Source organism: Cygnus olor, chromosome 2, assembly GCF_009769625.2.
Source record: "Cygnus olor isolate bCygOlo1 chromosome 2, bCygOlo1.pri.v2, whole genome shotgun sequence".
Lineage (NCBI taxonomy): Eukaryota > Metazoa > Chordata > Aves > Anseriformes > Anatidae > Cygnus > Cygnus olor.
The window spans coordinates 3,404,801-3,427,707 of record NC_049170.1 but is presented as its reverse complement, the minus strand read 5'-3'; the positions used below and the strand labels follow the sequence as shown (position 1 = coordinate 3,427,707).

At 44.3% G+C, this 22,907-nt stretch overlaps 1 protein-coding gene across 7 annotated transcripts in view; it reads right to left on the bottom strand.

The window, feature by feature from the left end:
* The window catches only part of CCDC13 (coiled-coil domain containing 13), a 34,442-nt gene that overhangs the window by 6,967 nt on the left and 4,568 nt on the right, over positions 1 to 22,907 (bottom strand). For 4 of the 7 annotated variants that reach the window (XM_040549702.1, XM_040549703.1, XM_040549704.1 and 1 more), the window contains 12 exons: positions 21,812 to 21,960; positions 19,413 to 19,555; positions 16,002 to 16,091; positions 15,595 to 15,711; positions 13,496 to 13,600; positions 11,677 to 11,841; positions 10,015 to 10,191; positions 8,186 to 8,392; positions 6,976 to 7,112; positions 4,558 to 4,641; positions 3,614 to 3,742; positions 1,045 to 1,199 (listed from right to left, as the gene is read on the bottom strand). In XM_040549702.1, coding sequence (XP_040405636.1) covers positions 1,045 to 1,199; positions 3,614 to 3,742; positions 4,558 to 4,641; positions 6,976 to 7,112; positions 8,186 to 8,392; positions 10,015 to 10,191; positions 11,677 to 11,841; positions 13,496 to 13,600; positions 15,595 to 15,711; positions 16,002 to 16,091; positions 19,413 to 19,555; positions 21,812 to 21,960 — 1,658 coding nt within the window. Of the gene's footprint in view, positions 1 to 1,044; positions 1,367 to 3,547; positions 3,743 to 4,557; positions 4,642 to 6,975; positions 7,113 to 8,185; positions 8,393 to 10,014; positions 10,192 to 11,676; positions 11,842 to 13,495; positions 13,601 to 15,594; positions 15,712 to 16,001; positions 16,092 to 19,412; positions 19,556 to 21,811; positions 21,961 to 22,907 lie in introns of those variants that run through there. The other 3 variants (XM_040549706.1, XR_005817629.1, XM_040549707.1) reach the window with 3 other exon arrangements.

Genomic DNA, 22,907 nt, shown 5'->3' with positions numbered 1-22,907 from the left:
GAGTTGCAAATGCAGTGCACTTCGAGCAGCATTTCTTACCTCGCCTGAACCGCACCTAGGGAGAACCAAGACACTGGAGCAGGTGGAAAGGGAGGTGACTGTTCATACAGGTGCTCAATACAGACCGGCTGTAAGAAGCTGATGAGGTAGGACCGGTACACACAGTAGTAAAAAGCCACACCACGCATCTGCTGCACTGTGGGGCCGTTGTCCTATGGCCAAAGATCATGTGTTCCTGCGTGGGGCAGGCCAAGAGCACGTACGAGCTCTGTTATGAGGCTTGTGACCTCTCCAGTCACCATAACTCACTCTGATGCCATCCCAGTATTTGCCAAATTAAAATGCTTATTACTACTGTTCGTCTCCTGGCATTTAAACTCCTTTTACTTTATGAAAATACATATAAAAAGGGAAGCCACTGGAAAAGTTTCCTTAAGAATATGTACCATTTTATTGGTTTAGACACCTTACAGAATCAGAGTCCTTAAGTAATAAAGAATCTGATCAGAGAAATAAAAATTTAACATCCATCATGAATTCTCCTCCTTTAACTATGCTAGTAAGGCTTTCATATTTATAGCAGGAGATTATCATGTTCATGGTATAATAAATTACACCAGATCTAATTACTACATCACCAGCAATACTTTTTCATCGACACTGACAGGCCTTAAATTGGGATGCGTCCTTTAATTCTGCTCTTAACCTTCAGATGAATCTCTCAGGCAGAAGTGGAAAGGGAACACAGCAGTGGTCACAGTAGAGACGCAGAACAGTGTAAAGTTCTTTCTCTAGACCATCATCCCGTGAAAACAACATAATGCAAAAGTCCTGGTCCCACTTAAATCTGCGTCAGAGCCCTCTTGAATTAAGTGGGGCCAGGATTTCACCTTCAGTATCAGTCCACTGCTCCGAGCAGGTCCAAATCCCTGTGTGTAAGGTCAAGCACTCGTGTAGGTTTGAGAGATGAGAGCCCAAATGTTGCTGCTGTTAACCACCCAGGTAGGATGGGGGACACAGATGTAGATAAGAGCTCCACCTCACCTGTTTTGCCCCTCAGAGGAGGTTTCTGTGTACTTGTGTTCCTCCCAGGATCCATTTGTAGTTTTTCAAGCTGCTGCTCCAAAAGGACACATCGCCGCCGCTCTTCCTGAAGCCTCTTCTCAACTTCCAAGACTTTATCACTGCTTTCCTCCACCCTGATATGCAAAAAAAAGTGGTTCAAGCTTATTTATGTCCTAAGTATAAAGAATGAGCCAGTCTTAAACACTGAATCCTACTCCAAAACTCCCAGCAGAGGGAACAAGAGAAGTTTCCATGCATCCAAAGGCAGAAATCCCAGTGCGATTCTTCCAGATGACATCCTCTACATTTGCAAAACAGAATTAACTAATGAGTATAACTATAAATAATAGGTTGGCTAATGGAGGTTGCCTAGATCCCTTAACACCGGCTAAATTTCCCACTCAGAAGAGCAGGCAAGCTGCAGATTGCTGAGGGGAGATCTTTTATTAGGGCAGTAATAAACTGCATCTTTTTAAACACTGGGAAAAATTTGGAAGGAAAATAGTTTATAAAAACATTGTCAAGCATTTAGCTGTTCTGCGTCAGTTATCTGCGAGTATGAAAAGAAGCTGGACATTGCTTTTAATAAACTTGGCTGTGGAAGGAAGCGAGTGGAAGAGAAAGCGATGCAATAAAGGAAGAGCAAACTACCTGTCTGTTCACCTCACATAACACCTTATAAAATTAACTACAACAGTTTGATGTGCACCCACGGATGTAGTCAGTGGTGCACCTCGTGGGGAGCAGAGCCTGACACCAAATGATTTAGAGGAATTTAAAGCTCGAAGGAATACTGAATTGACTGACACACTGTATTGGATAATGCAAATACAAAAGAAATCCTCCTTGGCCCTATGGGTGATAGCTGATTACTCCCCAAATCAAGAGACTTGATTAGTCTTACTCCCCTCCTAGCTGACAGAAGTTAAAAAAATATTACAACTATAATAAAATTATATCACTGTCTTAAAATTCTAGCTACAGGCAAGGCTCCAACCTCCTGTGGCAGTAAATTAGCAGGCTGGTGACATGCTATGTGAAATTATATTTCTCCTCAGTGGTTCTGAATTCATTAAACTTTCGTTTGACCAGGTGTTCCCCTAGCACCCGCGTTAGACAAACAGTGGAGGAAAAATGACAGAACTCGTTGGTTTTTATGAAATCTTCTGCCAATATGTGCAGCAAACTGAAATCTTGCTCTAGCTCTCCCCTCCTCCAGCAGGGCCCAATCCTACAATCAGTCTACAAGCGAGTGTCTTCTGGCAGCATCTTTTGCTCTGCGGTGAGTGGCTGTGAAACACGGCCGTAAATTCTGGCAGCTGCTGTAGGACAATGCTACTCTCATAACCATTCTCAGTGCTCTTCTCTTGGCTTCAGCATTATATATGTTCCTTGAGCTTTGTTGACCTGTGCTCCAACAGGGGAAAGGAAGAGGAGGAACGCCTCGCTTCTTTACATATATTCATGTTGAAATATGACTGGATGCTATATTATCCTGAGGTCTTCCAAGAATTATTGCACACAATCTCATAAAATTTGCTTTACCTGCAGGAGCTCTTGATAAATGTGTGATAACCGTGGAGCTGCTGAATCATCACTCTGTGGCACATTTTACTAGTAACTGCGCATTTCATTGACTCTGCGTTCTTCATTAGCCCATATTCGCAACGGCCCCAGTTCAGAAATCACCCAGACCTCCATCGTTACCTAATTGCACAGCTCTGTCAGTCACTGGGCTTACAGACGTAAATAAAATCCTCCCAGTGCACGTTTCTAGGATTTAGCCCTTAAAGGCACAGGGGATGATACCTTTACCACAGTTTTAAAAACCACATTTTTCTGATTGTGATTTATTAAAAGTCAGGCAAGTGAGATGATGATAATGATAATGAGTGCCAAATAAAGCAATCAAGCAAACAGTACCTATTGTATTCAAAAATACCCAGACAAAAATGTGTCTTCCTATAAACTGGAATACAGATTTGGGAATCAAAGCATATTTAAATCAAATTCTCTAACTGGGAAAAAGTCAGTAGCTGAAAGGTGTCTAAAGATAAAAGACTTTGCTTTCTCTGCCCTCCCAAAGCATAGCTTGGTTTTAACATTGTCTTAAATTGAATTGAAAAATGGGAAAAAATGTCACCGTTATGCTTCAGTTAAGCTAGAAGAAATTCATTTAAAAGAGGATACGGTGAAACTTAAAAGAACGTGAAAAGCTTCTGGAACAGAAATCAGATTATAACTCTAATTACAGTATTTAGTATTGGTGAATAATATTGCTGCCTAAATAACACCACACACACAAATACACCAACTCCAGCTTTATCTGAGGGTAGCAAGCTTGAAGATGACTCCATTTTTTCTTCACTTTGTTCTAAAAGAATTAAAAAAAATGAATCATCAAGTAGGCAGTGAAATTGAGCAGAATAATTTCAAACGCCCCTATTTAAGGCAAGTTTCGCAGTGGCAGAGTACAGCATACCGGACTGTCTCAGCTGCTCCTTAATCACAGCATCCCACAAAGGGCACGGGCAGAATCAGCCACTACCTTTTCTGCAGCACAGTGACCAGTTCCAGGAGCCTGTCTCTCTCCACCTCAGCAGCCTGGCAGAGAGCCTTGTGCTCTGTGATCTGCGTCTGCAGCACTTTGAAATCCAGGCTGTCAGTGCCAGCAAGCCTAAAAGCAGCAGAAGCGTAAAGAGTCTGTTTCCCATTTCACGAATGAAAGAAATGAAACAAAGACAGCGTTTGAAAAAAACATATCAAAATACACTTCTGAGGCCTGAGCCAGAACGCAGAGCCAGGCTCACTAACTCCCCCCAGCATCATGCTTGATACTGCAATACGTGGAATAAAAATACGTGGAAATAAAGCCACTCTGAGTCTCACTAGAAAGGCCTTTCCCCTTGCAACGACGCTCTCCCTTCCCATCACCCTTGAAAACAAACTTCCCGCACCGATCAGTTCACTAACGCTTGACTCTCCTCCCACTGCTCCTGCCAAAGAGAAGCCTGCACGTGGAGTCTCCAAAGTGCTGCGCTAAGCTATTAAATGGCACGCTATTGATTTTCTTTAACTGAAAGGCTTCAGGCAGCATTAGTAAAATGGTTATTCTTGTGCCGAGTAGGTGATGAAAGGAAGGGGCAATTTTTCCACGTATCCCATTACCATGTACTTCGTTTCTTCTACCTCTGCACGGGAATATTCGAGAATATTTCCTTTAGAGCAAAAACCAGGAGAAATCTTGGTGGTTGGGGATGACAAAAAGGGAAAAGGGGATTTATGGGGCATAAAACTAGCAATCAATTAAAAAATTAAGACGGCAAGGAGACACTGCAGCCTGTCTCAGAACACTTTGACAGTATCACGTGGAAAGGATGGTAAAAGAAGTTGTTCGTTTGGGAAACAAGGCTGATATTGCTGAGGGCTGCCAGCAGCTTGTGGAGCGTTGCAGGTTTCCTCTCTTGTTCATGGCGAAGTTTATATACGTACCTTCCAGGTGGGACGTTATTACTGAGAAGGGGAGGTTGAGTAGCTGCCGACTCTACAAGCATATGGCCCATCTTGGACACCGCGCTACAAGGGAGAAAGCTCTGTTAAACAACGAGATCTACTGAGAGCAGTCATCCAAGAACTCCTCTGACTTTTTACTGTCTGTGTTTATTGTGGCCTTTATGGGGAGAGACTCCCAGAGCCTCCTACGAGGGTATCACCCAGGCTGTGCATACGCAGCAGCTCACCTTGCTCTCCGGCCCCAAAACGCACTGCAAAACCACGTCGTGTGTCCCGTGTACAAATACTAAAGCTCAGTTTTTGATCTCTGTGCTTCTGGAGGCACTTTGCTGGCCCTCCACGCCAGCATTTTGGAGCTGCGTGTCACAGCATGCGGATGTGGTGAGCAGGAACAGCTCTTGACCCTGCTTGGCTCAAGCTGAACAGGCAAAGAGCCACAGCAACAGCCACTGCTGCTCTGTTTCCTCACGGGCACTGCCTCGGACCCTCGCATAGAGTACTCTCATCGCACACCCCCTAGGACGCGAGCCAAGGACAGGTTACTGGGTTTCTTTGCTGGTGTTTGCGTATCGCACGCTTTCCTAACCAACTGAACCCCTGTTCTGCAGCAAGGTGCAGAACTTTCCTTTCCAGATGTCTTTTAAAAATATATTTTATAGTTTTTTGAACTCTTCTGCTCTCAGGAAGATCTGTCAGACTTACGAATATCAAGATCTTAGGAAGATCTGGCAGACTGCTAACACTAGAGTATCACTTCCAGCCTGGATGAGTTTTATGCATCTGCGTGCTTGGGACATAAAATTCCAGTGTTTGTTTTCCAGTCTTGAATTCAGCTGCCTGAAGGCCATTCCGTTTTCCTTGCCTTTGTGTTTCCTTGCCTTTAAGCTTCAGCTAACAGATGATAAAGCCTTAATATTGTGGACCAGGCGGAGCTGCCTTCTAGGCTGTGACTGGTTAATCCATCCTAAAATCAAGTTAAGGTTGGTAATGACAGAAGAGGCCCAGTCTAAAAATGAGGATTTTTACTCTGACATCTCCAAGGGGCTTTAGCTCCTATTTATAGCATTTTTCATTTCATCTTTCCTGATAGGAAAAGATGATTCACTAAAGCAAAATGGAATAGAGGGTTCATCAGCATATTAAAGTTAATGGAATGAGTGAGCCCTGCTGACCAAATTATTAACGGCTCTTGCAGTTTTCAGACTCTTTCACTGCCCATCTGACACGTCAGCCATTGTCAGGACAGAGCTATGTCAGTCACGTACACAAAAAATAATGTATGCATTGCATTTAGAGGCTTCTACAAAGCCCATACCCAGCCTAGATTTCCTGCTCACCTTCCTTCAAATATCAGAGGATATTTGAAGTAACTGGTAAAAGGAAAAAAAAAGTAGATAAAATATGGACTGGCACCACGAGAGCACAACGTCTGTGGAGTTGGAAGTGGGAGAGTAAAGTCAACCACCATTGGAGACGCTACCACTCTGCCAAGGAAACTTGCAAATAAGTTCTAACTCTCATTCCAAAACACTCTGAAGAACATTTCTTAAGTTTTGTAGTAATGTTCTACTTAGATTTAGGGATACATCTGACAATTTTCAGGCCAATCTCAGTGTCTAAAGTAACGTGGTAGGCTAGTTAAAATTCCATAAGAGAAATTAGTTGTATCTTTAACTTGGTAAAAGAATTTCCTCCTTCCTCAGAAGGCCAGTCTCAACTCCTCATTGTCGATTAGACCATGAACTCGTTAGCAATAAACCCAGTGTTTTGACAGGATGGGATACAACTTGTTCTGGTGCAAGTTATGGTCCCTTCACACAGCCAGAGAGAGACAGAGTTACATAAGTGTGAACAAAAATCAGACATAATGATATTAATATGACTATAACGTACATGGTCCTCAATAAGGCTTTAAAAAGGGTGTTTGTTAAGAGTAAACAGCGTGGTGTGCTTTCAACATTTCTGCAAGGAAATCCTACTCAAAGCAGCTTTATTGATTTAAATAATGCACCGGTGATTTAGTGCTTACCTAAAATGGGGCTATGTATTAATTTGCAACCCTGCTTTCAGAAGCCTGCTCGTTAGAAACCTTGTTTCTCATAAGAGTCATGAAACACAGGCACTTAAGTTAACCACATAAACATTATCTGAGATGGAGAAAGAGAATTAGCTGCACTACCATCATGCCAAATGTAGTAACGTCTGCAAGTCTGTGTATCTTTCTCTGTTCCAGGACAAAAGTCCAAGAGACAATGTGATTAGAAATTCCTATATACTGTAAACAGCCCACCACAGCTGCTGGCACACAGCACTTGTGGTTTGATACAGTTGTCTGGGAAAACCGTGCTTCTGAGTAACTCACAGCAACCTAAAACATTGACACTAGGCTCTTCTTACCGAGCGGATTCAATCCTTCCAGCCTGATCACCGCCTGACGGCAGAGGCTTAAGCAGAGTAAAATGTGGATCTTCTGATTGCTCCGAGGGTGGTACAACAGCAGCTCCTGGATCGTCCCCTTGATGGGCAGATTTCTTCTGTTAATGGTGGAGAAAGTTATAAAACCAATGACACAGTTCAAAGGAAAAGAGCTGCACTAACGCCTGATCAGCAGATTATGGTTATTGCTACAAGCTTGCCAGAACTATTGATTTACAGGACCTGCTCCAAAACTTTTCTTTAGTTTCTTACCACTGCAGAAGAGAAACAAAGCAAAAGTCAGTAAAAAGTGCTGTTTTGTAGGTTATCATAGGGTATGCACGGTGTCACTACAGAACCTACAGTGCAGCACCACCACTGCCAGCATTGGCTTGTGTCCCTAACCCAGGCTTCACCTTGGACCCAACGCTCTAGCCTCCATTTCTGAGGTATCTGACAGATTCACAACCTCACCATTGTGAGGGTTTTATATCTTTAGGAACTGGGTGTCTACCTACTCTTAACAAAACCTGAATGTAAGTTAGCAGACCACACGAGAAGCCTTTGACGGTTTAGTGGACTGCCCCTCAATTCCTCTGCCATCTTGCAGTAGTATGTCTTGCACTCTTAGTTTTTACACTGGACCGTAAAAGTTGAAGACATTCTTAACATACTAGTCCCTAAGGAGCCAACCTTCCTGATTCCTTCACCTGTACAACAAAAGTTCCACGTGGCTGAGACTCATCAGACTCATAAGACTAGCATGGAGATCTGAGGAAGATTTTTAAGTGGTTCACAGTGGGAGATGAGAATAAACTTACTAGGGAGTCCCATCACTGCATGAGGGGATGTAGCTGGGCTCCACAGCAGCCTGCTGATGTTGCCTCACCTATGTTTGCCTGCTTGCTTCAGCAGCCAAGGATGGTCAGTCCCCATTGCATCCCCACACCTGCTGTCTGGCTGATGTCACTAATATTTCTATATTTTTCTGCTGCTTAAACAGCTTGAAGAAAAATTATGTATAAACAGGAAAGAAAATTAGAGTTACAAGAGAGGACAGAAGAGACTATCAGTAGGGCAGGCATCAGTGGCTTGAGCTAGCAACCATCTTGGACAACACTGGAGAAGGAAGTGGAAGAACAGATCTAAAATTATTACAAGTGTGCTCCTCTAGTTCATTTCTTCTGACTACCTGGAGTGTGAGTTGCCCAATCTCCTCTTCCAGCTCTTTAACTTTTGCCTCTCGTTCAGCCACCAGCTGTCTGAGCTGCTCTATAAGGCAGTTTTGCTTCTGAGCCTCGTTGTTCAAGTGCTGCCCTAGCATCTGCTGGGACTCCTTGTTCTTCTCATTCTGCTGGCTCAGGTGCTTTAAGATCTCCTGCATTTGCTTCTGCTGACTCTGATAAAATAGAAATAATGAGTGAGATACTTTTGTACACAAAGATTATTAAGACGCCCTGTGTTTTACACCCTACAAGACAAATACCCATTTAGGAGCATGAGGGCAAGCCACTGCCCTGCCAAACTCATTTCCTGGTGTAAGCAAACTGATGTCACTAGCACTACTCCAAGAATTTGGTCCACTATGTTTTAAGCATGAGGTCACTTTGCCTTGCTCTCAGCAGCTATCACTTAAAAGAATGGCCCAGCACATCTATTTGTAACACCCAGACATGTTCTGCTGGGTAAGGGCGGTCTGCCCTCACTGGTCCTATCAAGACCTCAGTGGCTGGATGGTTCAAGTCGAAAAGATCTAAGGAACTGAAAGATTCAGTTTGCTGGGAGCTTTGCTACCGAGTGTAGCAGAAAAGAAAGCAAGAACGGCTGGCTTTTGACAAAGAAATAGACTTTTTTCATAAGCTGAATAAAAGTGAAGATTTCAATGTGGTTTTTGTGACATCAGACGACGATCAGACTGCGTGACGGTGACATTAAAAGAGGAGGGTAGTGTGAGAAGACAGCTATGAGGCTCGGCTGTTTTGCCGGTGGGTTTTGGAGTTTTTCACACTCTGACAAATCTAATACTTGTTGGATGGTTTGTTCTGTCAGGCAAACAGGCTGCAAGCAAGGTACTTCTTTGATGTAATGGATCAAAAATTAACCGCTCCTTCCAAACAAAAATTGTGTCTTTCTGTAATACTTTTAGTGAGAGTGCTCAGACTTAGCGGAAGTGCCAACTCTTATTTGGCTCCTCTGTAATCAGCCTAATCTGCTGGTCAGTGCCCATATTCCCCTCGTGGCTGCCTGGTGTGCAGAAAGGTGAATGCCAGCTTAGTCATTAGCCTCTGTTGGCTAAAAGCTCTGTACAGAAGCAAGGAAACGTAAGTGCTTTTAAACTTGTGAGAAGCTGGATTAGGGCTTCTACTAGGCAGTGGCATATTTTCTCATATTTTTTTCTCGTTATTGTAATTGGGGAAAACTGTTTGGAACCACAGCAGGACAAAGCAATCCCACAAGAGCATGACGGTGGGCATTTATTTCAGCATATCTGTGTCCTGAGGCCCCACTGGTACTCCTAGTTTTGAAGGCGCCAAGTCCTCTCAGCTCCAGCTACTGCAGCCAGATGGGCACACGGTGTAGTAGGCATGGTTCAGGTCTTGCGTGTTTTGGGCTGTGTAATACAACAAATTAAAGTGCAAGACTGCAGGCATTCTCAGAGAAAAAAAAAATGTACCAACAGGGCTGAAAGCAGAACAGATAATCCAGTCCAGCTTCTGGAGTCAGGAATGAAGCCCTTCCTCTACCTAACAGACATTCCTATTTCCATCCTTCTGCAAAATGTTACTTCCAACACTTGACTCCGACTGTCACCCCCAGTGCTGTCCTGCAGCCTTTAGGTGATCTGCTCCAAAAGGCACAAGGGCTTTAGCTAACTCCGAAACCTCTGGCTGTCGCAGTTTGATGTCGCAGCCCCCTGTGTAAGGTCGTCTGTGTCACTGCGTCATTAAATGACATCGTGTTTCATCACTAAGAGAAAGAGGGCTGATTGCAAGGGCCGGGACCAACAGTAATAGGCAGTACCAGTAAGGCATCTATGAGCTCATCATCGTGTTTTCCTTTCTCCAGCAGGGTTACAATCTGTCCCTTCAGGGTTTTCACTTCGCCGCACAGCACTTTGTTCCTGGCTTTTGATGCGTCGAGTTTTTTTTTCACTTCCTCGTGATTTTTTTGGAGAGCCTCGTGTTCCCCAGTGAGTTTCTGCAGACGCAAACACATCGTAGGAAATGACAGTTATAGCCTGGATGCTTTGGTGAGCTAAAGGAATCACACGTTGCCCAGCAGAATGAAAAACATGGCACTGGCATATCATATCATCCCTAAATAAGTAGAAAGTATAAATAGCACTACTCACTGTTTGCTTGCCACCATCAAAAAGGTCTGTCTGACCAGAAATACGAGGGAACTGGGTTGGTTTAGTACGTGCCAGGAAGTGTACGATAATTTTGTGCTAAAACCTAATTCTGTATGCTCCTGCTCATTCATTTGTCTCACTGTATTCCCATGGGGAAAGTGCCTTACTTCCAGATACAGGATGATGCTGCCACAGCGTCTACTAGAAGCTCTGCGTGGCACATGCTGTCTCCTGAGCCATGCCTTCACCTAGCTGGAACTGGCCAGGGAGTGTGCTAGCAGTCATGTAGCCATGGACAAGTGCAAAGGAAATTTTGGAGTGGAGCCTGAAACACAAGGGGAGAGTGGAGCCATGCAGATTACAGTTACCGAGGGAAATCTTCCCAGTGCTGCATGCCTGTGGCTATAAACCTCTCTCCTCCTCACAGCCAAGAGTGAAAGGTGTGCATTACCCCACTGCTCACTCTATTGCACGGTGAAATTGTGGGGAGAAAAGCAGCAGCTAATTAAGCTCTGGGGTGGTGCCAGGTGGCCTTTACAGAAGAGAACGCAGGAAAAGAGCTCAGGGAAACGTGCTTTGCTAGCCTGTTTGTACAGTCGACTCCCCGCTGCTGCACCCTCCCATGGTTCTTGTGGACACAGACCTATGGATCCTTTACAGCTCACGGTTTACTGCGTGCCACTAGCCACAGCCCCTTTCAAGCCCTAAACCTGTTTATTTTTGTAGCAACTCAATACGATAGATGGAGAGTAAGATCCATGTTCAAAATGCCTCTTGGAAGGAGTCCGGTGCAATTCTGAACTTTATTCTGCTCAAATGTAGGAGCCCATAGCCATAAAGATGTATGAGGTGTGAGGGGGATGCTCGTATTTAACATTGCATGGAGAATGCACACCTGGCCACGGGGAGAGGGGGATGCTCCAGAGGTTGGACGCAGCTAAGGCAGGGCTTCTTTCTACATGTGACTTCAGCACGAAGCCAGCACCAGCTGCATTGAAACCGAGGGACTCTCTGCCACTTTCTAACATCATACACCATGCCCAGTTGTCAGGTGGCCACGTTTCAGGCCAAGTGGATGCATCTGACATGTGAATCATGAAGCAAGGGGATGTATCATGTACTGCAAAGATATGCCTTGACACACGAGTACAATACAGAAAGCCAGCGTGGAAGTCTCTTGCACAGCCTGTGAAGTGTGGCACGACTTCTTCGAGCAGATTGAGTGGGTTTCCAAAATGGTCTTCAGGTAGGGTACGTAACACACACCCCGAAAGTAAGGCAAGTTATTACTCACTATGCACCCAAGTAGGACTCTGCTCACAACATTTTACCTCCAAGGCTTCTTTCTTTTCTTTTTCCAAGCTGCGAATCTTCAGCAAGTTCTTCTCTTGGGCTGACAGCTTCCTCGGATCAGTCAGTGCCAGCAGTTCCTCATCGATTTCACTCAGTGATGTTCTGCTCTTGGTTTGACCCAGCTGAGTCTCCAGCTCTCGAACCTAGGGCACGATACAGTGGTCCAGCACGAAAGAGCACAGAACCAGAGCTCAGAGCACAGCACCTGATCGTTCACTTCTTGACATTATCATGGGTACACAGAGCAGTGAATGTTGTTTTTTCTCAAATTTATATTTGCTAGGTGCTAACAAACGTGCAGACGCTTAGGGCATCTGTGCAGGAAGGAGATATGACCACAAGACCTACAGGAGATAAAGGACACATGGGAGCTCTGTGCTTTATCACAGCCACATGTGAAAGCAAGGCAGATACCCCAAAGCTTCTTGAATGCCACTAATTATGTATGTGGCCAACGGAATAATGTTAGATATCCTCTACGAGGGCAGACACCCACTTACCCATATAAATTTAAGCATCTCAGTCTTCAGCAGAACCACCATCCAGGATGTCCACATCCAAGGCACAGTTCACTAGCCTGAATATAGGTATCTGGCGCTGTTTTAGCTGCCCTGGGGTACTGGAGACACATGGCACAGGATCTACAGGACATCCATACTCCTCCAGAGCAATGGCCAAAGGTCAAAGGGATACCCTATGGCATCTCAGCTGGCGTTAGACACCAGTGTGTGGGCAACTGAATTCAGCTGCTGCATCTCAGCTATTCACTACAGATTTATTTTATGGTCAGGAGAAGGAAGCAGGATCACTTTTGATCCAGTGACTGCATTTACTGTATCACCACTGACTACAGAAGGGGCCTGTGGAGACTGGCTCCGAAATTTCTACAGTAGAGTACAGTAATAATATGTACAGCCTTCAGCTGAATCCCAGCCAGGGGGTCTAATGAAAAGAAAATGTAATTCGGCCACAGGAAAACAGAGATTAACAACTTCAGTCAATCAGAGTGCAAAAATCACAGTTCATTGGCATATAATTCAACACCAGAAAAATAGGAGGATTGCGTACCAAATTACCTGAGAGAAGTTTTATGTAAGACAGACAAACTGCCTCCCTGTCCTGAGCTGACATTTCAGCTAGACTGTGCCCTTCAGAAGATTCAGGAGTTAAAGATTTTACTTAAGTTCCCGGGGGAACAACTTGAACATCTTATCTGGCCTCAATTCTTCCCGTCTGACTTTAGGCACTGAACAAAGGTGTCTGTCAGAGCACAGGCACTGACAGGGCTCCTGCAGTGGAGAGAGGCACCTTCAAAACATCCTGGGATTTTAACTAGGCTGCCACAGCTCTCCAGAGTCACTGAACTCTCTCCTCTGACACAGATGCTAAAGATTCCCAGCTTAAATATGGAAGTTTGCATGTTTGCAATAGACTAATTAGCGTAGTCTGCAGGAATTCTGAAAGACTCTGCACACATCATTACAAGTTTAAAATTTGACACAGCACCACCATACCACGCACACACAAGCACTAAAAAACATTCTAAAAGTTACAATAAAGCTTTTTATTAAAGCAATAAAAGCAACATAAAGCATAAAGCAATGGTTGCTTTCCTCAACACAGAAAAGACTGGCTACGTATTTGTAGTAAACTCTTTGTCCTGGGACACATCTTATCAGCAGGTTTAGATGTTTTTACATTACTTAATGAAGAACCAAGAGCTTACCTCAAACATCCCACTCGGAGCACGCCGGCCCCCAGCTTACTATGCAGGCCCTGTGCAGGGTCTCAACTCACCTTGCTTTGGAGAACAAGAATTTGCTGGGCTCGTCCACGCCAGCTGCCAGAATTGGTCAAGAGACTTTGAATATTCACATCTTCGCCAACTTCATTTGCTAAAAGCTATGAAGAAGGGATTAATATCAGCAATAAGACTAGGCTGAAATACCTGTGGTGGGGAGGGGAGAAAAAACTGCTCTCTCTAGCAGGAAGCCCAAACCACTGTATCTATACACAGTAGCCTTTTCACCTGTATCTGATATCCAGGATCCCATGTGATGTAAGTTATTTTGGACCATTATCACAACACAGATTGTTGCTGCTTAGGAGGGGTTTGGCTAACATGAACGGCTTCATTTGTTAAGGTGGGTATTTTGGTATTTTAACGTTTCAGTATTAGTTGTCAGTGTGTTTTTTTTTTTTTCTTTTTTCTTTTTTTAAATGTGAGTCTGTATTTTGCTGCCTGCCTACCAAGTCTGTCAAATTGTACTGTCTAGCTGCATAGCTGGGAGTTGTGACCTGTACCCCCTGCCCCTGACACTTCATAATATGGTTAGCAAAACCAACACCACTTTATTAGGCAAATGGCCATAATATGTAGGCAGCCCGATCATGTATCAGTCGCCTTTTATCTCCCCCTTTTCTGCATTATGATAAGAACATCTACCAGGATGTGGTGACCCCCGTTACAGAACAAGCAAGCCTCCTGTTGGCATTGCGATAAGAAACATTTGCCCATGGCGGCTGTCCAAGCATAGGCACTGCGTTGTGACAGCTGTGGTGACACTTGTTATGGACCAGGGAAGCAAAACATGACATCAGACACTGCTTCTAAAATCAAGCAGCTGCAAATCCCAAGCAGGACTTAGAACAGAAGCGTTGCTGGACGGCAAAACCTGTGATCAGAGACGGTCAGGTGTGCCTCACCATCATCTTCCTTCTCCGAGGAGTGAGCGAGTGACTCATGTTCTTTTAGGTGAATTCTGAGTCTAGGCTACGATTACAGTATCACATACTTGTTTGTAGGAATTTGACCCAATCTGCAGAGTCCAGATGATTAAAAGGTACTCCAGGTGAGTAAAAATTCTAGATAATAAGAAAGCTACACTACTTACTAAAAAGTCTGTGTAACAACGAGCTATGCTGATTGCTCATTTTTTTATGTATTAATAAAGCTCTAGGTATAAGTACCCTGTGGCCAGTCCTTATTCTACTGAGGATCCCTAAAGGAACCCGCCTGTCCCCATAGCATGGGGCGACAGGTGTCAGACCGTGCTACCTCTGTAAGAGGATTTCAAATTCATCACCAAGTTTTCCCACGCATTGCTGACAGTTTTCAATACCTGCATTTATTCTGCATTACATATAACTAGAACTGAACGGGAGCAGAGCAGAGATGCTGTCTTAATACACACCCTTGCAATCAGGCACTAAGCCAACCTCTCTTGCACAGTTCTGAAACAGCCACATTAATGAGAGCTAAAGTTAGTATGACGAGCGTTTAAATTATTTATAAAAAGGCCGGCAGAGTTCTATTTTTAGAAGCATATTCTCTACTCTGATCTGCATTGCAGGTCTCTTATGCAAAGTAATGAAACCAAAGGAAGCAGAGCCCAGAGGAATGCATTAAAACCCATCGTGAATCAAGCAGGAAAAAGTTACTCTGGATGTCACTCCACCAAACTGTTTAAACGTGCTTCGGTTCAAGTGTGGGTTTTAATCTCACCAACTTCATGGGACTGAAGCCTACGTTAAAAAGTAAATACTTAATTAAATGTTTTGGAAAAGAGGAATGGGCTTGATTATATGTTTCAAGTCAGTCAAAATCTATTTTGCTGAACTGGGACTTTCAAACCTTAAAGGATCTGTACCCATCATAGCAGCAGAAATAATGGAAACAGCCATCCAGTTATAGGGGCAGGGCATGAAATCAGTGTGTGCCCACGCGCATATCTTTCCAGTTCAACCACTATTCCCCTGGTTTTGTTACCTCCTTACAGTTGACTGGAATCACGGAGGCTAACGAAAGCTCAGAGGAAAAGAAGCCTGCTCCTGATGTCACAGGGGTATACCTCCTGAACAGGATCCCAGCCACAGACTGCATCCCGGAACACTACCTTTTGCGTCATCTTCAGTTCCTGCTTTGCAGACTGGAGTTGGTTACGGTACTCCATCACTTTAAAGTTGGCCGTGGTTAATTTTTCTTGCAATGCTTTCACCTCTGGACTCTCAGCCTTTGAAGAGAAGAATGGATTTGGTAAGAACAGAATCCTCAGTGAAAACCTAAAGTTATTAAGATCCACATATCCATCAGGATCACAGAATCTTTTTTCTTCCAGACCCATTCCCTAATTTGTGGGGTATAGAGGATGTGAAAACAGAGCAATTCGGTCACAAAACTAGAGACAGGGAGACATCCTTGCCATAAGGGAAGGATATGCACAATAGGAAAGGAATGCACAATAGGAAAGAACTAAGCATCAGCTATTACTTCTCATTTCCACTCTACGATTACAATTCATACCAAGTTTCCTTCTATCTTCTTCAGAGTTGACTGCTTGATTCCTGCATCATCACCACCAAGAGAATGTATTTTTTCCACAGCTGTCTGTAGCTGGAAAAAAAATGCACTGTTATAGAATGGATACAGTGAAGAACACACCTTCATGGAAGACTAATTAGAAAAAAATACGATGGTAATTTTAATGATCCTGGATGTTTATCTGGTCTAAGAAAAAAAAAAAAAGACTTCATTTCCCCTTGTTTTTTATAAAAAAATAGTAGAAAAGCCTTTTCCTGAAATGTTTCCCAAAGAAGCCTGGGTTATTTCACTGCAAAATAACTTCAGGGAAAATGTCTCTGACTTGCTGAGATGGGATCAGTTATGGGTATTTCTGGGGGATTTTCTCATCACAGGTTCATAAAATAAGAACGTATACATATAAACGCAGATTCAATGAAGTACAGATCAGGATGTTCTCTCTGGATGCCAGTTTACTCACTTTTCAAGAATATCACAGGATATTTAATAAAAAGCACACAGCTCTTTTCACCAGAGGAACCTAAAAGGAGAAATGACTACCTAACGCCCTGCAGCTGAGATTTAGTAATGATGTTAAGTCTCTTTTTCTTCAGCTGGGACATCTCTGAAGTAGCATTTCTCAACAGGTAAAGAGTATGTCTGCTATTGCTCGCCACAGAATAGGAAGGCAGACACATTGCCCCTACTCCTCGGGATCATGTCCTCTGTTGAGGTTGCAAAGACTTCTTGCTGGACCGAAGCGCAGTGAGTTTGGAGCTGGAAAGGCCAGGAAGTGTTGCTTTAAAGGGATGGGACTTCATTCTTTGAGGTGGGCAGAAAATCTTGGTTATTTGCCTGAATAAAAGAAGGCTCTAAGGAATAGCTTCTTCATTAAAGTCGTATCTGGAGAACCAGAGAGTGCAACTCAGGGCCATCTTACCTTTCTTTGCAATAAATCCTTGCATAGACCAACCACCACTTCTACCCAGTTCATAAATTTGTTTAGGCAATGGACCGAGAGTCAGGAATTTCAGCGAGTGGTGGCAGCTGCTGGGTCACATTTCAATGATGTTTTCTGCCAACACCCATTTGCAGTCTTTGTTCATGTTCTGCTCTTTGCTAAGCGATTGCTCAATGACCACACCCTGCATTTTGTTTGTGGGAACATATCCATGTTAAAACGCTTATGATTTCCATATTTTGCAGCTTTCATGCAAGCAAAGAGCTAACAACTACGTGAAATAACACTGTTTTCCCCTGGTCAAAGTACATCCTGCGACGTGTTTGCAAGGTACCATCAATATGATTCATTTCCCTGAGTTTAAGCCATCTAGAAGCAGGCATATGGAATGAGATCCAACTCTCAAATTAACACTTTTCCTCTTCTCAGCGTGGGCGTCTCTATTCATAATTAATGGAGTCTCATCAATACAATCAGGGAAGTCTACTCTTCAGGTCACTCTACACTAGACCCTTACATTAGGTCAAGCAGATGCACTGACCGCGAGCTCTTTTTTGCCCCACACGGGTGTCTGGTCCTGTTGGAGGTGCCCAAGGGATGTGACATTAGCAGGCCCTCAGCTGCTGCACCCAGAGTGCCAGTGCTGTCATGTCCTACAGCCCTGTACGGGTGTCTGGGAGGTCAAGTGGCACCTCAAATGGTACTTTTATGCTTTGTGCGGGTAACTGAATTGTGCTTTAGTTGTCTTGTTCTATAATCAATGGAAAAAGATGAGTGGGTCTCATCAGCTTAGCGTAAAAGTTACTGAAGAGATGTGAGTATCTGCAGCTTCCTATATGTGATAGCTCTCCTTACACCTCACTCAACGTTTTTGATAGGTATCTCCCACTCTTGAGCACTGCTTTAGTCCTACCCTTCCTTCACATCTTCATACAGCTCTTCTGAACAAACCCATTCCAAAAACTCAGCCAATGATCAATGGTTTGGAGAAGAGCCATCCCAAAGGAGTCTGTGAGAAAATGGCCTCAAGCTGCACCAGGGGAGGTTCAGGCTGGAAACGAGGAGACATTTCTGCTCAGAAAGAGCAGTCAGGCGTTGGGACGGGTTGCCCAGGGAGGTGGTGGCGTCACCGCCCCTGAGGGTGTTCAAGGAAAGGTTGGACGCGGTGCCTGGGGACATGGTTTAGTGGTGACATTGGTGGGAGGGGGATGTTGGACCTGATGACCTCAGAGGGCTTTTCCAGCCCTGATGATTCTGTGATTTGATGAAAACACAGACCAGGGCATGGCTTCACTGGGGCCCAACCGTGGTTCATCTCTATCGCAGATGAGACAGGTTGACTTCTTTTGTCTTTGATTTTGATGGTGCTGGTGTCCAAGGAACAGATTAGTTCGTACCTGAGGTGCCTATCTCTGCCCTGACCAGCACAGTTTCTTGAGAATTTCTGTTTACTTTGACTTTCTTTCCTGAAGCGTCTGCAATTCCTTTCTTTTAGGTCAATACCTGACAATATTTTACATTTCTGGTTGAATAATGGTCTTTACACTTCTGTAATAGAGGATTATAAGCAAGGTATTTTTTCTTAAAATTATTTGCATCTTGCTCCCCTACTTATGTAACTTCACAGGTCCTCAGCTACACCAGGTATTTCTTAGCCAGCCTGCCAGCTGTGTGACAAGGCCCTTCTGAACTCTTTGGATTTATGCAGTTCTCAAATCTGGCATCTACCACTTCTTGATCTTTCAAGTAACTGGGATCCAATTCAGATAGCTGAATGACTCATGAAAATAAGCGACTGTGAAAGATGGAGTCAAAATGCATTTGTCAGACAGAGCGATAAGCATTATCGATGCATTTAAATGATGCCTTCTGAGGAGGCAAAGTGAAGAAAAACGCACTAAAAATGATCGAAAAAATTAACCAATACTGCACAAGGAAGATCAGCAGTTGCCAATGAGCATAGTAAACACTGACATCGGGGCATCTAATTTTCATTTCAGCAGTCACCTGAGGGAAATTAGTCCTGTGAAAGGTCAGCCTATATAGAAACATTGTAGTAAACCAGAAGAATACAGCTGGCTGAGTGAAGACTTTCCATCTTAAGTGACATAGTTCGTTATCGCCTCAGTTCAGAAAGCACTTAAACTATTTGTGTTTCAAATACAAGCGAATGTTGCTAACTGGCATTTCATACATCTTTGGCTCATTATTTTGTCTCAGCTTACTGATAGCCTCTCCTAGCTCCTCCTTTCTGCAAAGGTGGGAACGGCTGAGGGCACACATCCCTCCCTCCCAGCGTGGACAGAAATGACAAGAACTCAAAGCAAGCATGAATGCAAGAGCAAATTCCAAATGGCAACATGAATCAAACCCACAGCTGCTACAGCTCCTCTGTCCCAAAAGCTGGATTTCTTTGTTTCTTTGAAAAAAAGAGAACAAGAAAAATGCCTCACTTCTCTCTCCAGCTCTTTGACTTTGTTATTCAGTTGCTTCACTTTGGCTTTTTCGCTCTCAGTCTCGGCAGTTATCTCACGATTCTTTTTGGCCAGTTCAACGATTTTAGCAGCGGCAACGTCCCCCGCTAAACCAGATGTCCCTGAAAAGCACACATAAAAGCAAAGGACATATCTTACAGGCAAGATTCAGAATAGACAATGCTTTTGTTCTCTGTCCAGCGCACAGTGTACTTTTATTGTCTGAGCCATCTCTCCCAGCGCCGTGCCAGGCACATAAATGACGAAGCGAGGGAAAAGGGGCATCAGTGATCCAGCTGGACTGCCTGGCCCTTTGAGCCAGCGTCACACCGCGGCTAGCAAAGCCACGTTTCACGCTGTAGGAACAGCCACACGTGAAGAGGCCACACCAGTGGTTCTAGCAACACACACAGAAAGGGGAGAGTGGTTTTCTGCTCGTGGCATATTGTGGCATTTGTGGCATGTTACAGAAAAAGACAACATTTTGTTTTGCGCTGGTTGTTTACTCCTGGAGGAGTCGCCGAAACAGAGGTGCAAACTTTTTCTAGACATCTGTCCTTAAAGGTCAGGAGCACTACTACAGCTGACTCCTGGATAACAGCCAGGAAATTTCATTGTGCCTATTTATAAGTCCCTCGCGATAACGCACGCAGCCTTACTGTATTACTGTGCTCTTCTAAACACACGCTTCGCTCTCCTCCTCCTCAGAGAGGGGCTGAGCAGTGTCACAGAGAAAGTAATCCCCAGGACTGCCTTCTGTGTCACCTGGCTTTTGTTAACATCACACACGTGAAGAAAAGTTCTTGCCCAAGTGCAACGTCGATATAATTGCATCCGGCATGCAAGAAAACCTCTAGCTCAGCAATGAATACCGGCCTGCAATAACCAGTTATGTTTGGCATATATAATGCTCATTATTTTAAGAGTTCCCACTGATCTTCCTTATCTGATGTGCTCCCTCTTTCATCTAGAAGCTACTTTTTCCTTAGTTTTCCTAACAAATTACGGCCACTAAGGATCACAGGACACACGAAACTAACCAAAACCCAGGCTCTTCCTTCCACGTGATGGCCCCTGAATGCATTGCACGTGTTTAATTAAAGCTCTTTCTTTCCCTGAAATGTGTCCGGGTCTCTTGCCCCAAAGTAGATAGGTAAGGCATGGCGCAAAATGCCACCAGCTGGCATCTCAGCCAGCCAAGAAGCTGCAGCAGCATTTCTGGCTCCTGGTTTTGACCCGGTAATAGCCTATCACCTCTCCTAAACACAAGCCACAGGTAATTATTACGAGTGGAGGCGTACGCATTATTTGGTTTCGCTTATTGCTGGTTTTCCCCTTCTCTACCGGCCTGGTCATCGCTGCTGTCCTGAACAACAGTGGCACCCAGTGGAAGAGGTTCCAACTGCACAGTTCAGCCTTCAAAGGACACCCAAACCGCTTTCAAAGCTGGACTTTTCGTTCAGCCAGCGTGCTGCATGTGTCCTGTTCAGGCAGTTAAACAAAAGAAGCCTGAATAAGGAATTTAACACTATGTAGCAGAGAAAACCTCTAACACTGCTCCTTGACATTAATATAAAGGCTTCTAGAGTCATCATTTTTTGTGCTCATCGATGCAAGTTTGCAGTAGATCTGTGAGGAGCAGGGACTAATGTGTATCCCCACAGCACTACACTTCTTTAAAGGGAAGTATCACTTTCAAAAACAATATTCTGTGCCTCAGTTCTGACCCGGAAACCTCAGACATCTTTTGGTCCTCCCAACAGCTCTTTCTATGATGGGGAGCAGCAGCATTCGTATTTTGCAGCTCATGAAACTGAAGGAGAGTAAGACGCAGACCTTAAGCACACATGCCAAGCCACATGTGTGTGCTATCACGTCAAACCACAGCAAGGAACTCCTCACGGCCAACAAAGCCATGAGACTCTCCCGAGGGGGGAAATGTCAACGTTTAGGTAACTGCAAACGCCAAACAGGGCCAGCTTAGACCCTTGCAAGTTTAGGCAGCAACAAAGTGTTGACTATGTAAGTATATTCTCAGGTGTCAATTTCCAAAATCCAGAGACAAGAGGCTTCGGTGCTACGGCATATTACTGCCCAGCTCAACACCAAATCTCAGAGGCCAGTTGTTTCTCAGTTAAAAGAGCTGATTTTGGTTCATCCTAGCAGAAGCTTTTTAGAGAAGAGTAAATGGAGGCAAGCACAATGTGAATGAAATACTCCTTTTTAAGCCTAAAGCAGGTGAAGAGATGTCACATTACTGTTTCCCGGCCAGGAGGATTATTTGGCTCACAATGACTCCGTTATCCTGCCTCTATTGTCATCAGCATCAAGCAAACCCTGGAACTAACACGGTGTGAATGCAAAGCTCCCGCCGTTACCTGACAAAGCCAATCTGTCCTCCTGCATTTTTTTCTGGAGTTGCTTTATTTCAAACTCTTTCTCTTTCACCAGTTTGTACAGCCTGCAGTTCTCATCCCGGACCTCTCGAAGCTGATCCTGAAGTTGCTCGTTCTCAACTTCAAGCAACCTGGGGGAAAATAAGTCGTAACGACAACAAACGTCGCCATGATGTGCTTCAAAACAATGCTTCCAGAGATAAAATGAAAAGACTGTGTGCTGGATGAGCTGAGCTCACCAGGAATGAGTTTACTGAATTAAGCAGAACACCCTGAACCTCAGGTCAGAACAGAAGCTGATCATCTGATATCTGATCTATTCAGTTCATTTACGTCTTCTTCAAAAATTCTGCATTTCCCCACGTTTTCTGGGGCACAACATCACAGAGTAGGCATCTTTTTAGGGCTCTTAAGGTTACAGAACAGTCTCATCTCACTCATTCTTACTTATCTGGTTCATCAGAGGAAAGCAGGAAGGCTTGCCATTCAGCATCTGTGACATTCAGCCTTTACTTCCTCTGCTTACCAAAGCCACCAGAATCCAACAGAGCATAAATTACAAAAGCTGCTACTGAGGTTCCTTCTTTAAAAATGAACGCTTCAGAGCAATTCACCAGAGGCCAATTGCCTGTGTCCTCATCCGATTTTTTTTGGTATCCCACCAGGACGGACTAGCATCAGTTTGTATTGTTAATGTCACTTTTTGGAATTCATTTAAGAACAAAGACTATCAAAAAGCCCTCTGCATGGGAGGAAACGGCCTCGCTCCTCCAATTCTTTGGTACATTTAGTAACATTTATGGGTTTCATCTCTCTCAGGCACACAGAGGATGAACAACTTTAATCTCTTTGCTGTCCTTACACGGTGGTTCCTCCAAATGTAAAATCTAGAAATCAGGGCCGCGGGGACTCAATCAAACTGTGGGCACACAGGCATCTACCTGAGGCGCCCCACATTTATCAGAGCCCCCCGTGTGAGGCCAGCAGAAACGATGCAGGGTCCTCGTCTGAGTCCCACGGGGATGCTCCTGATGTACCCTCGGGCACCCCAAACACCACCAGGCACCTATGGCAGGCG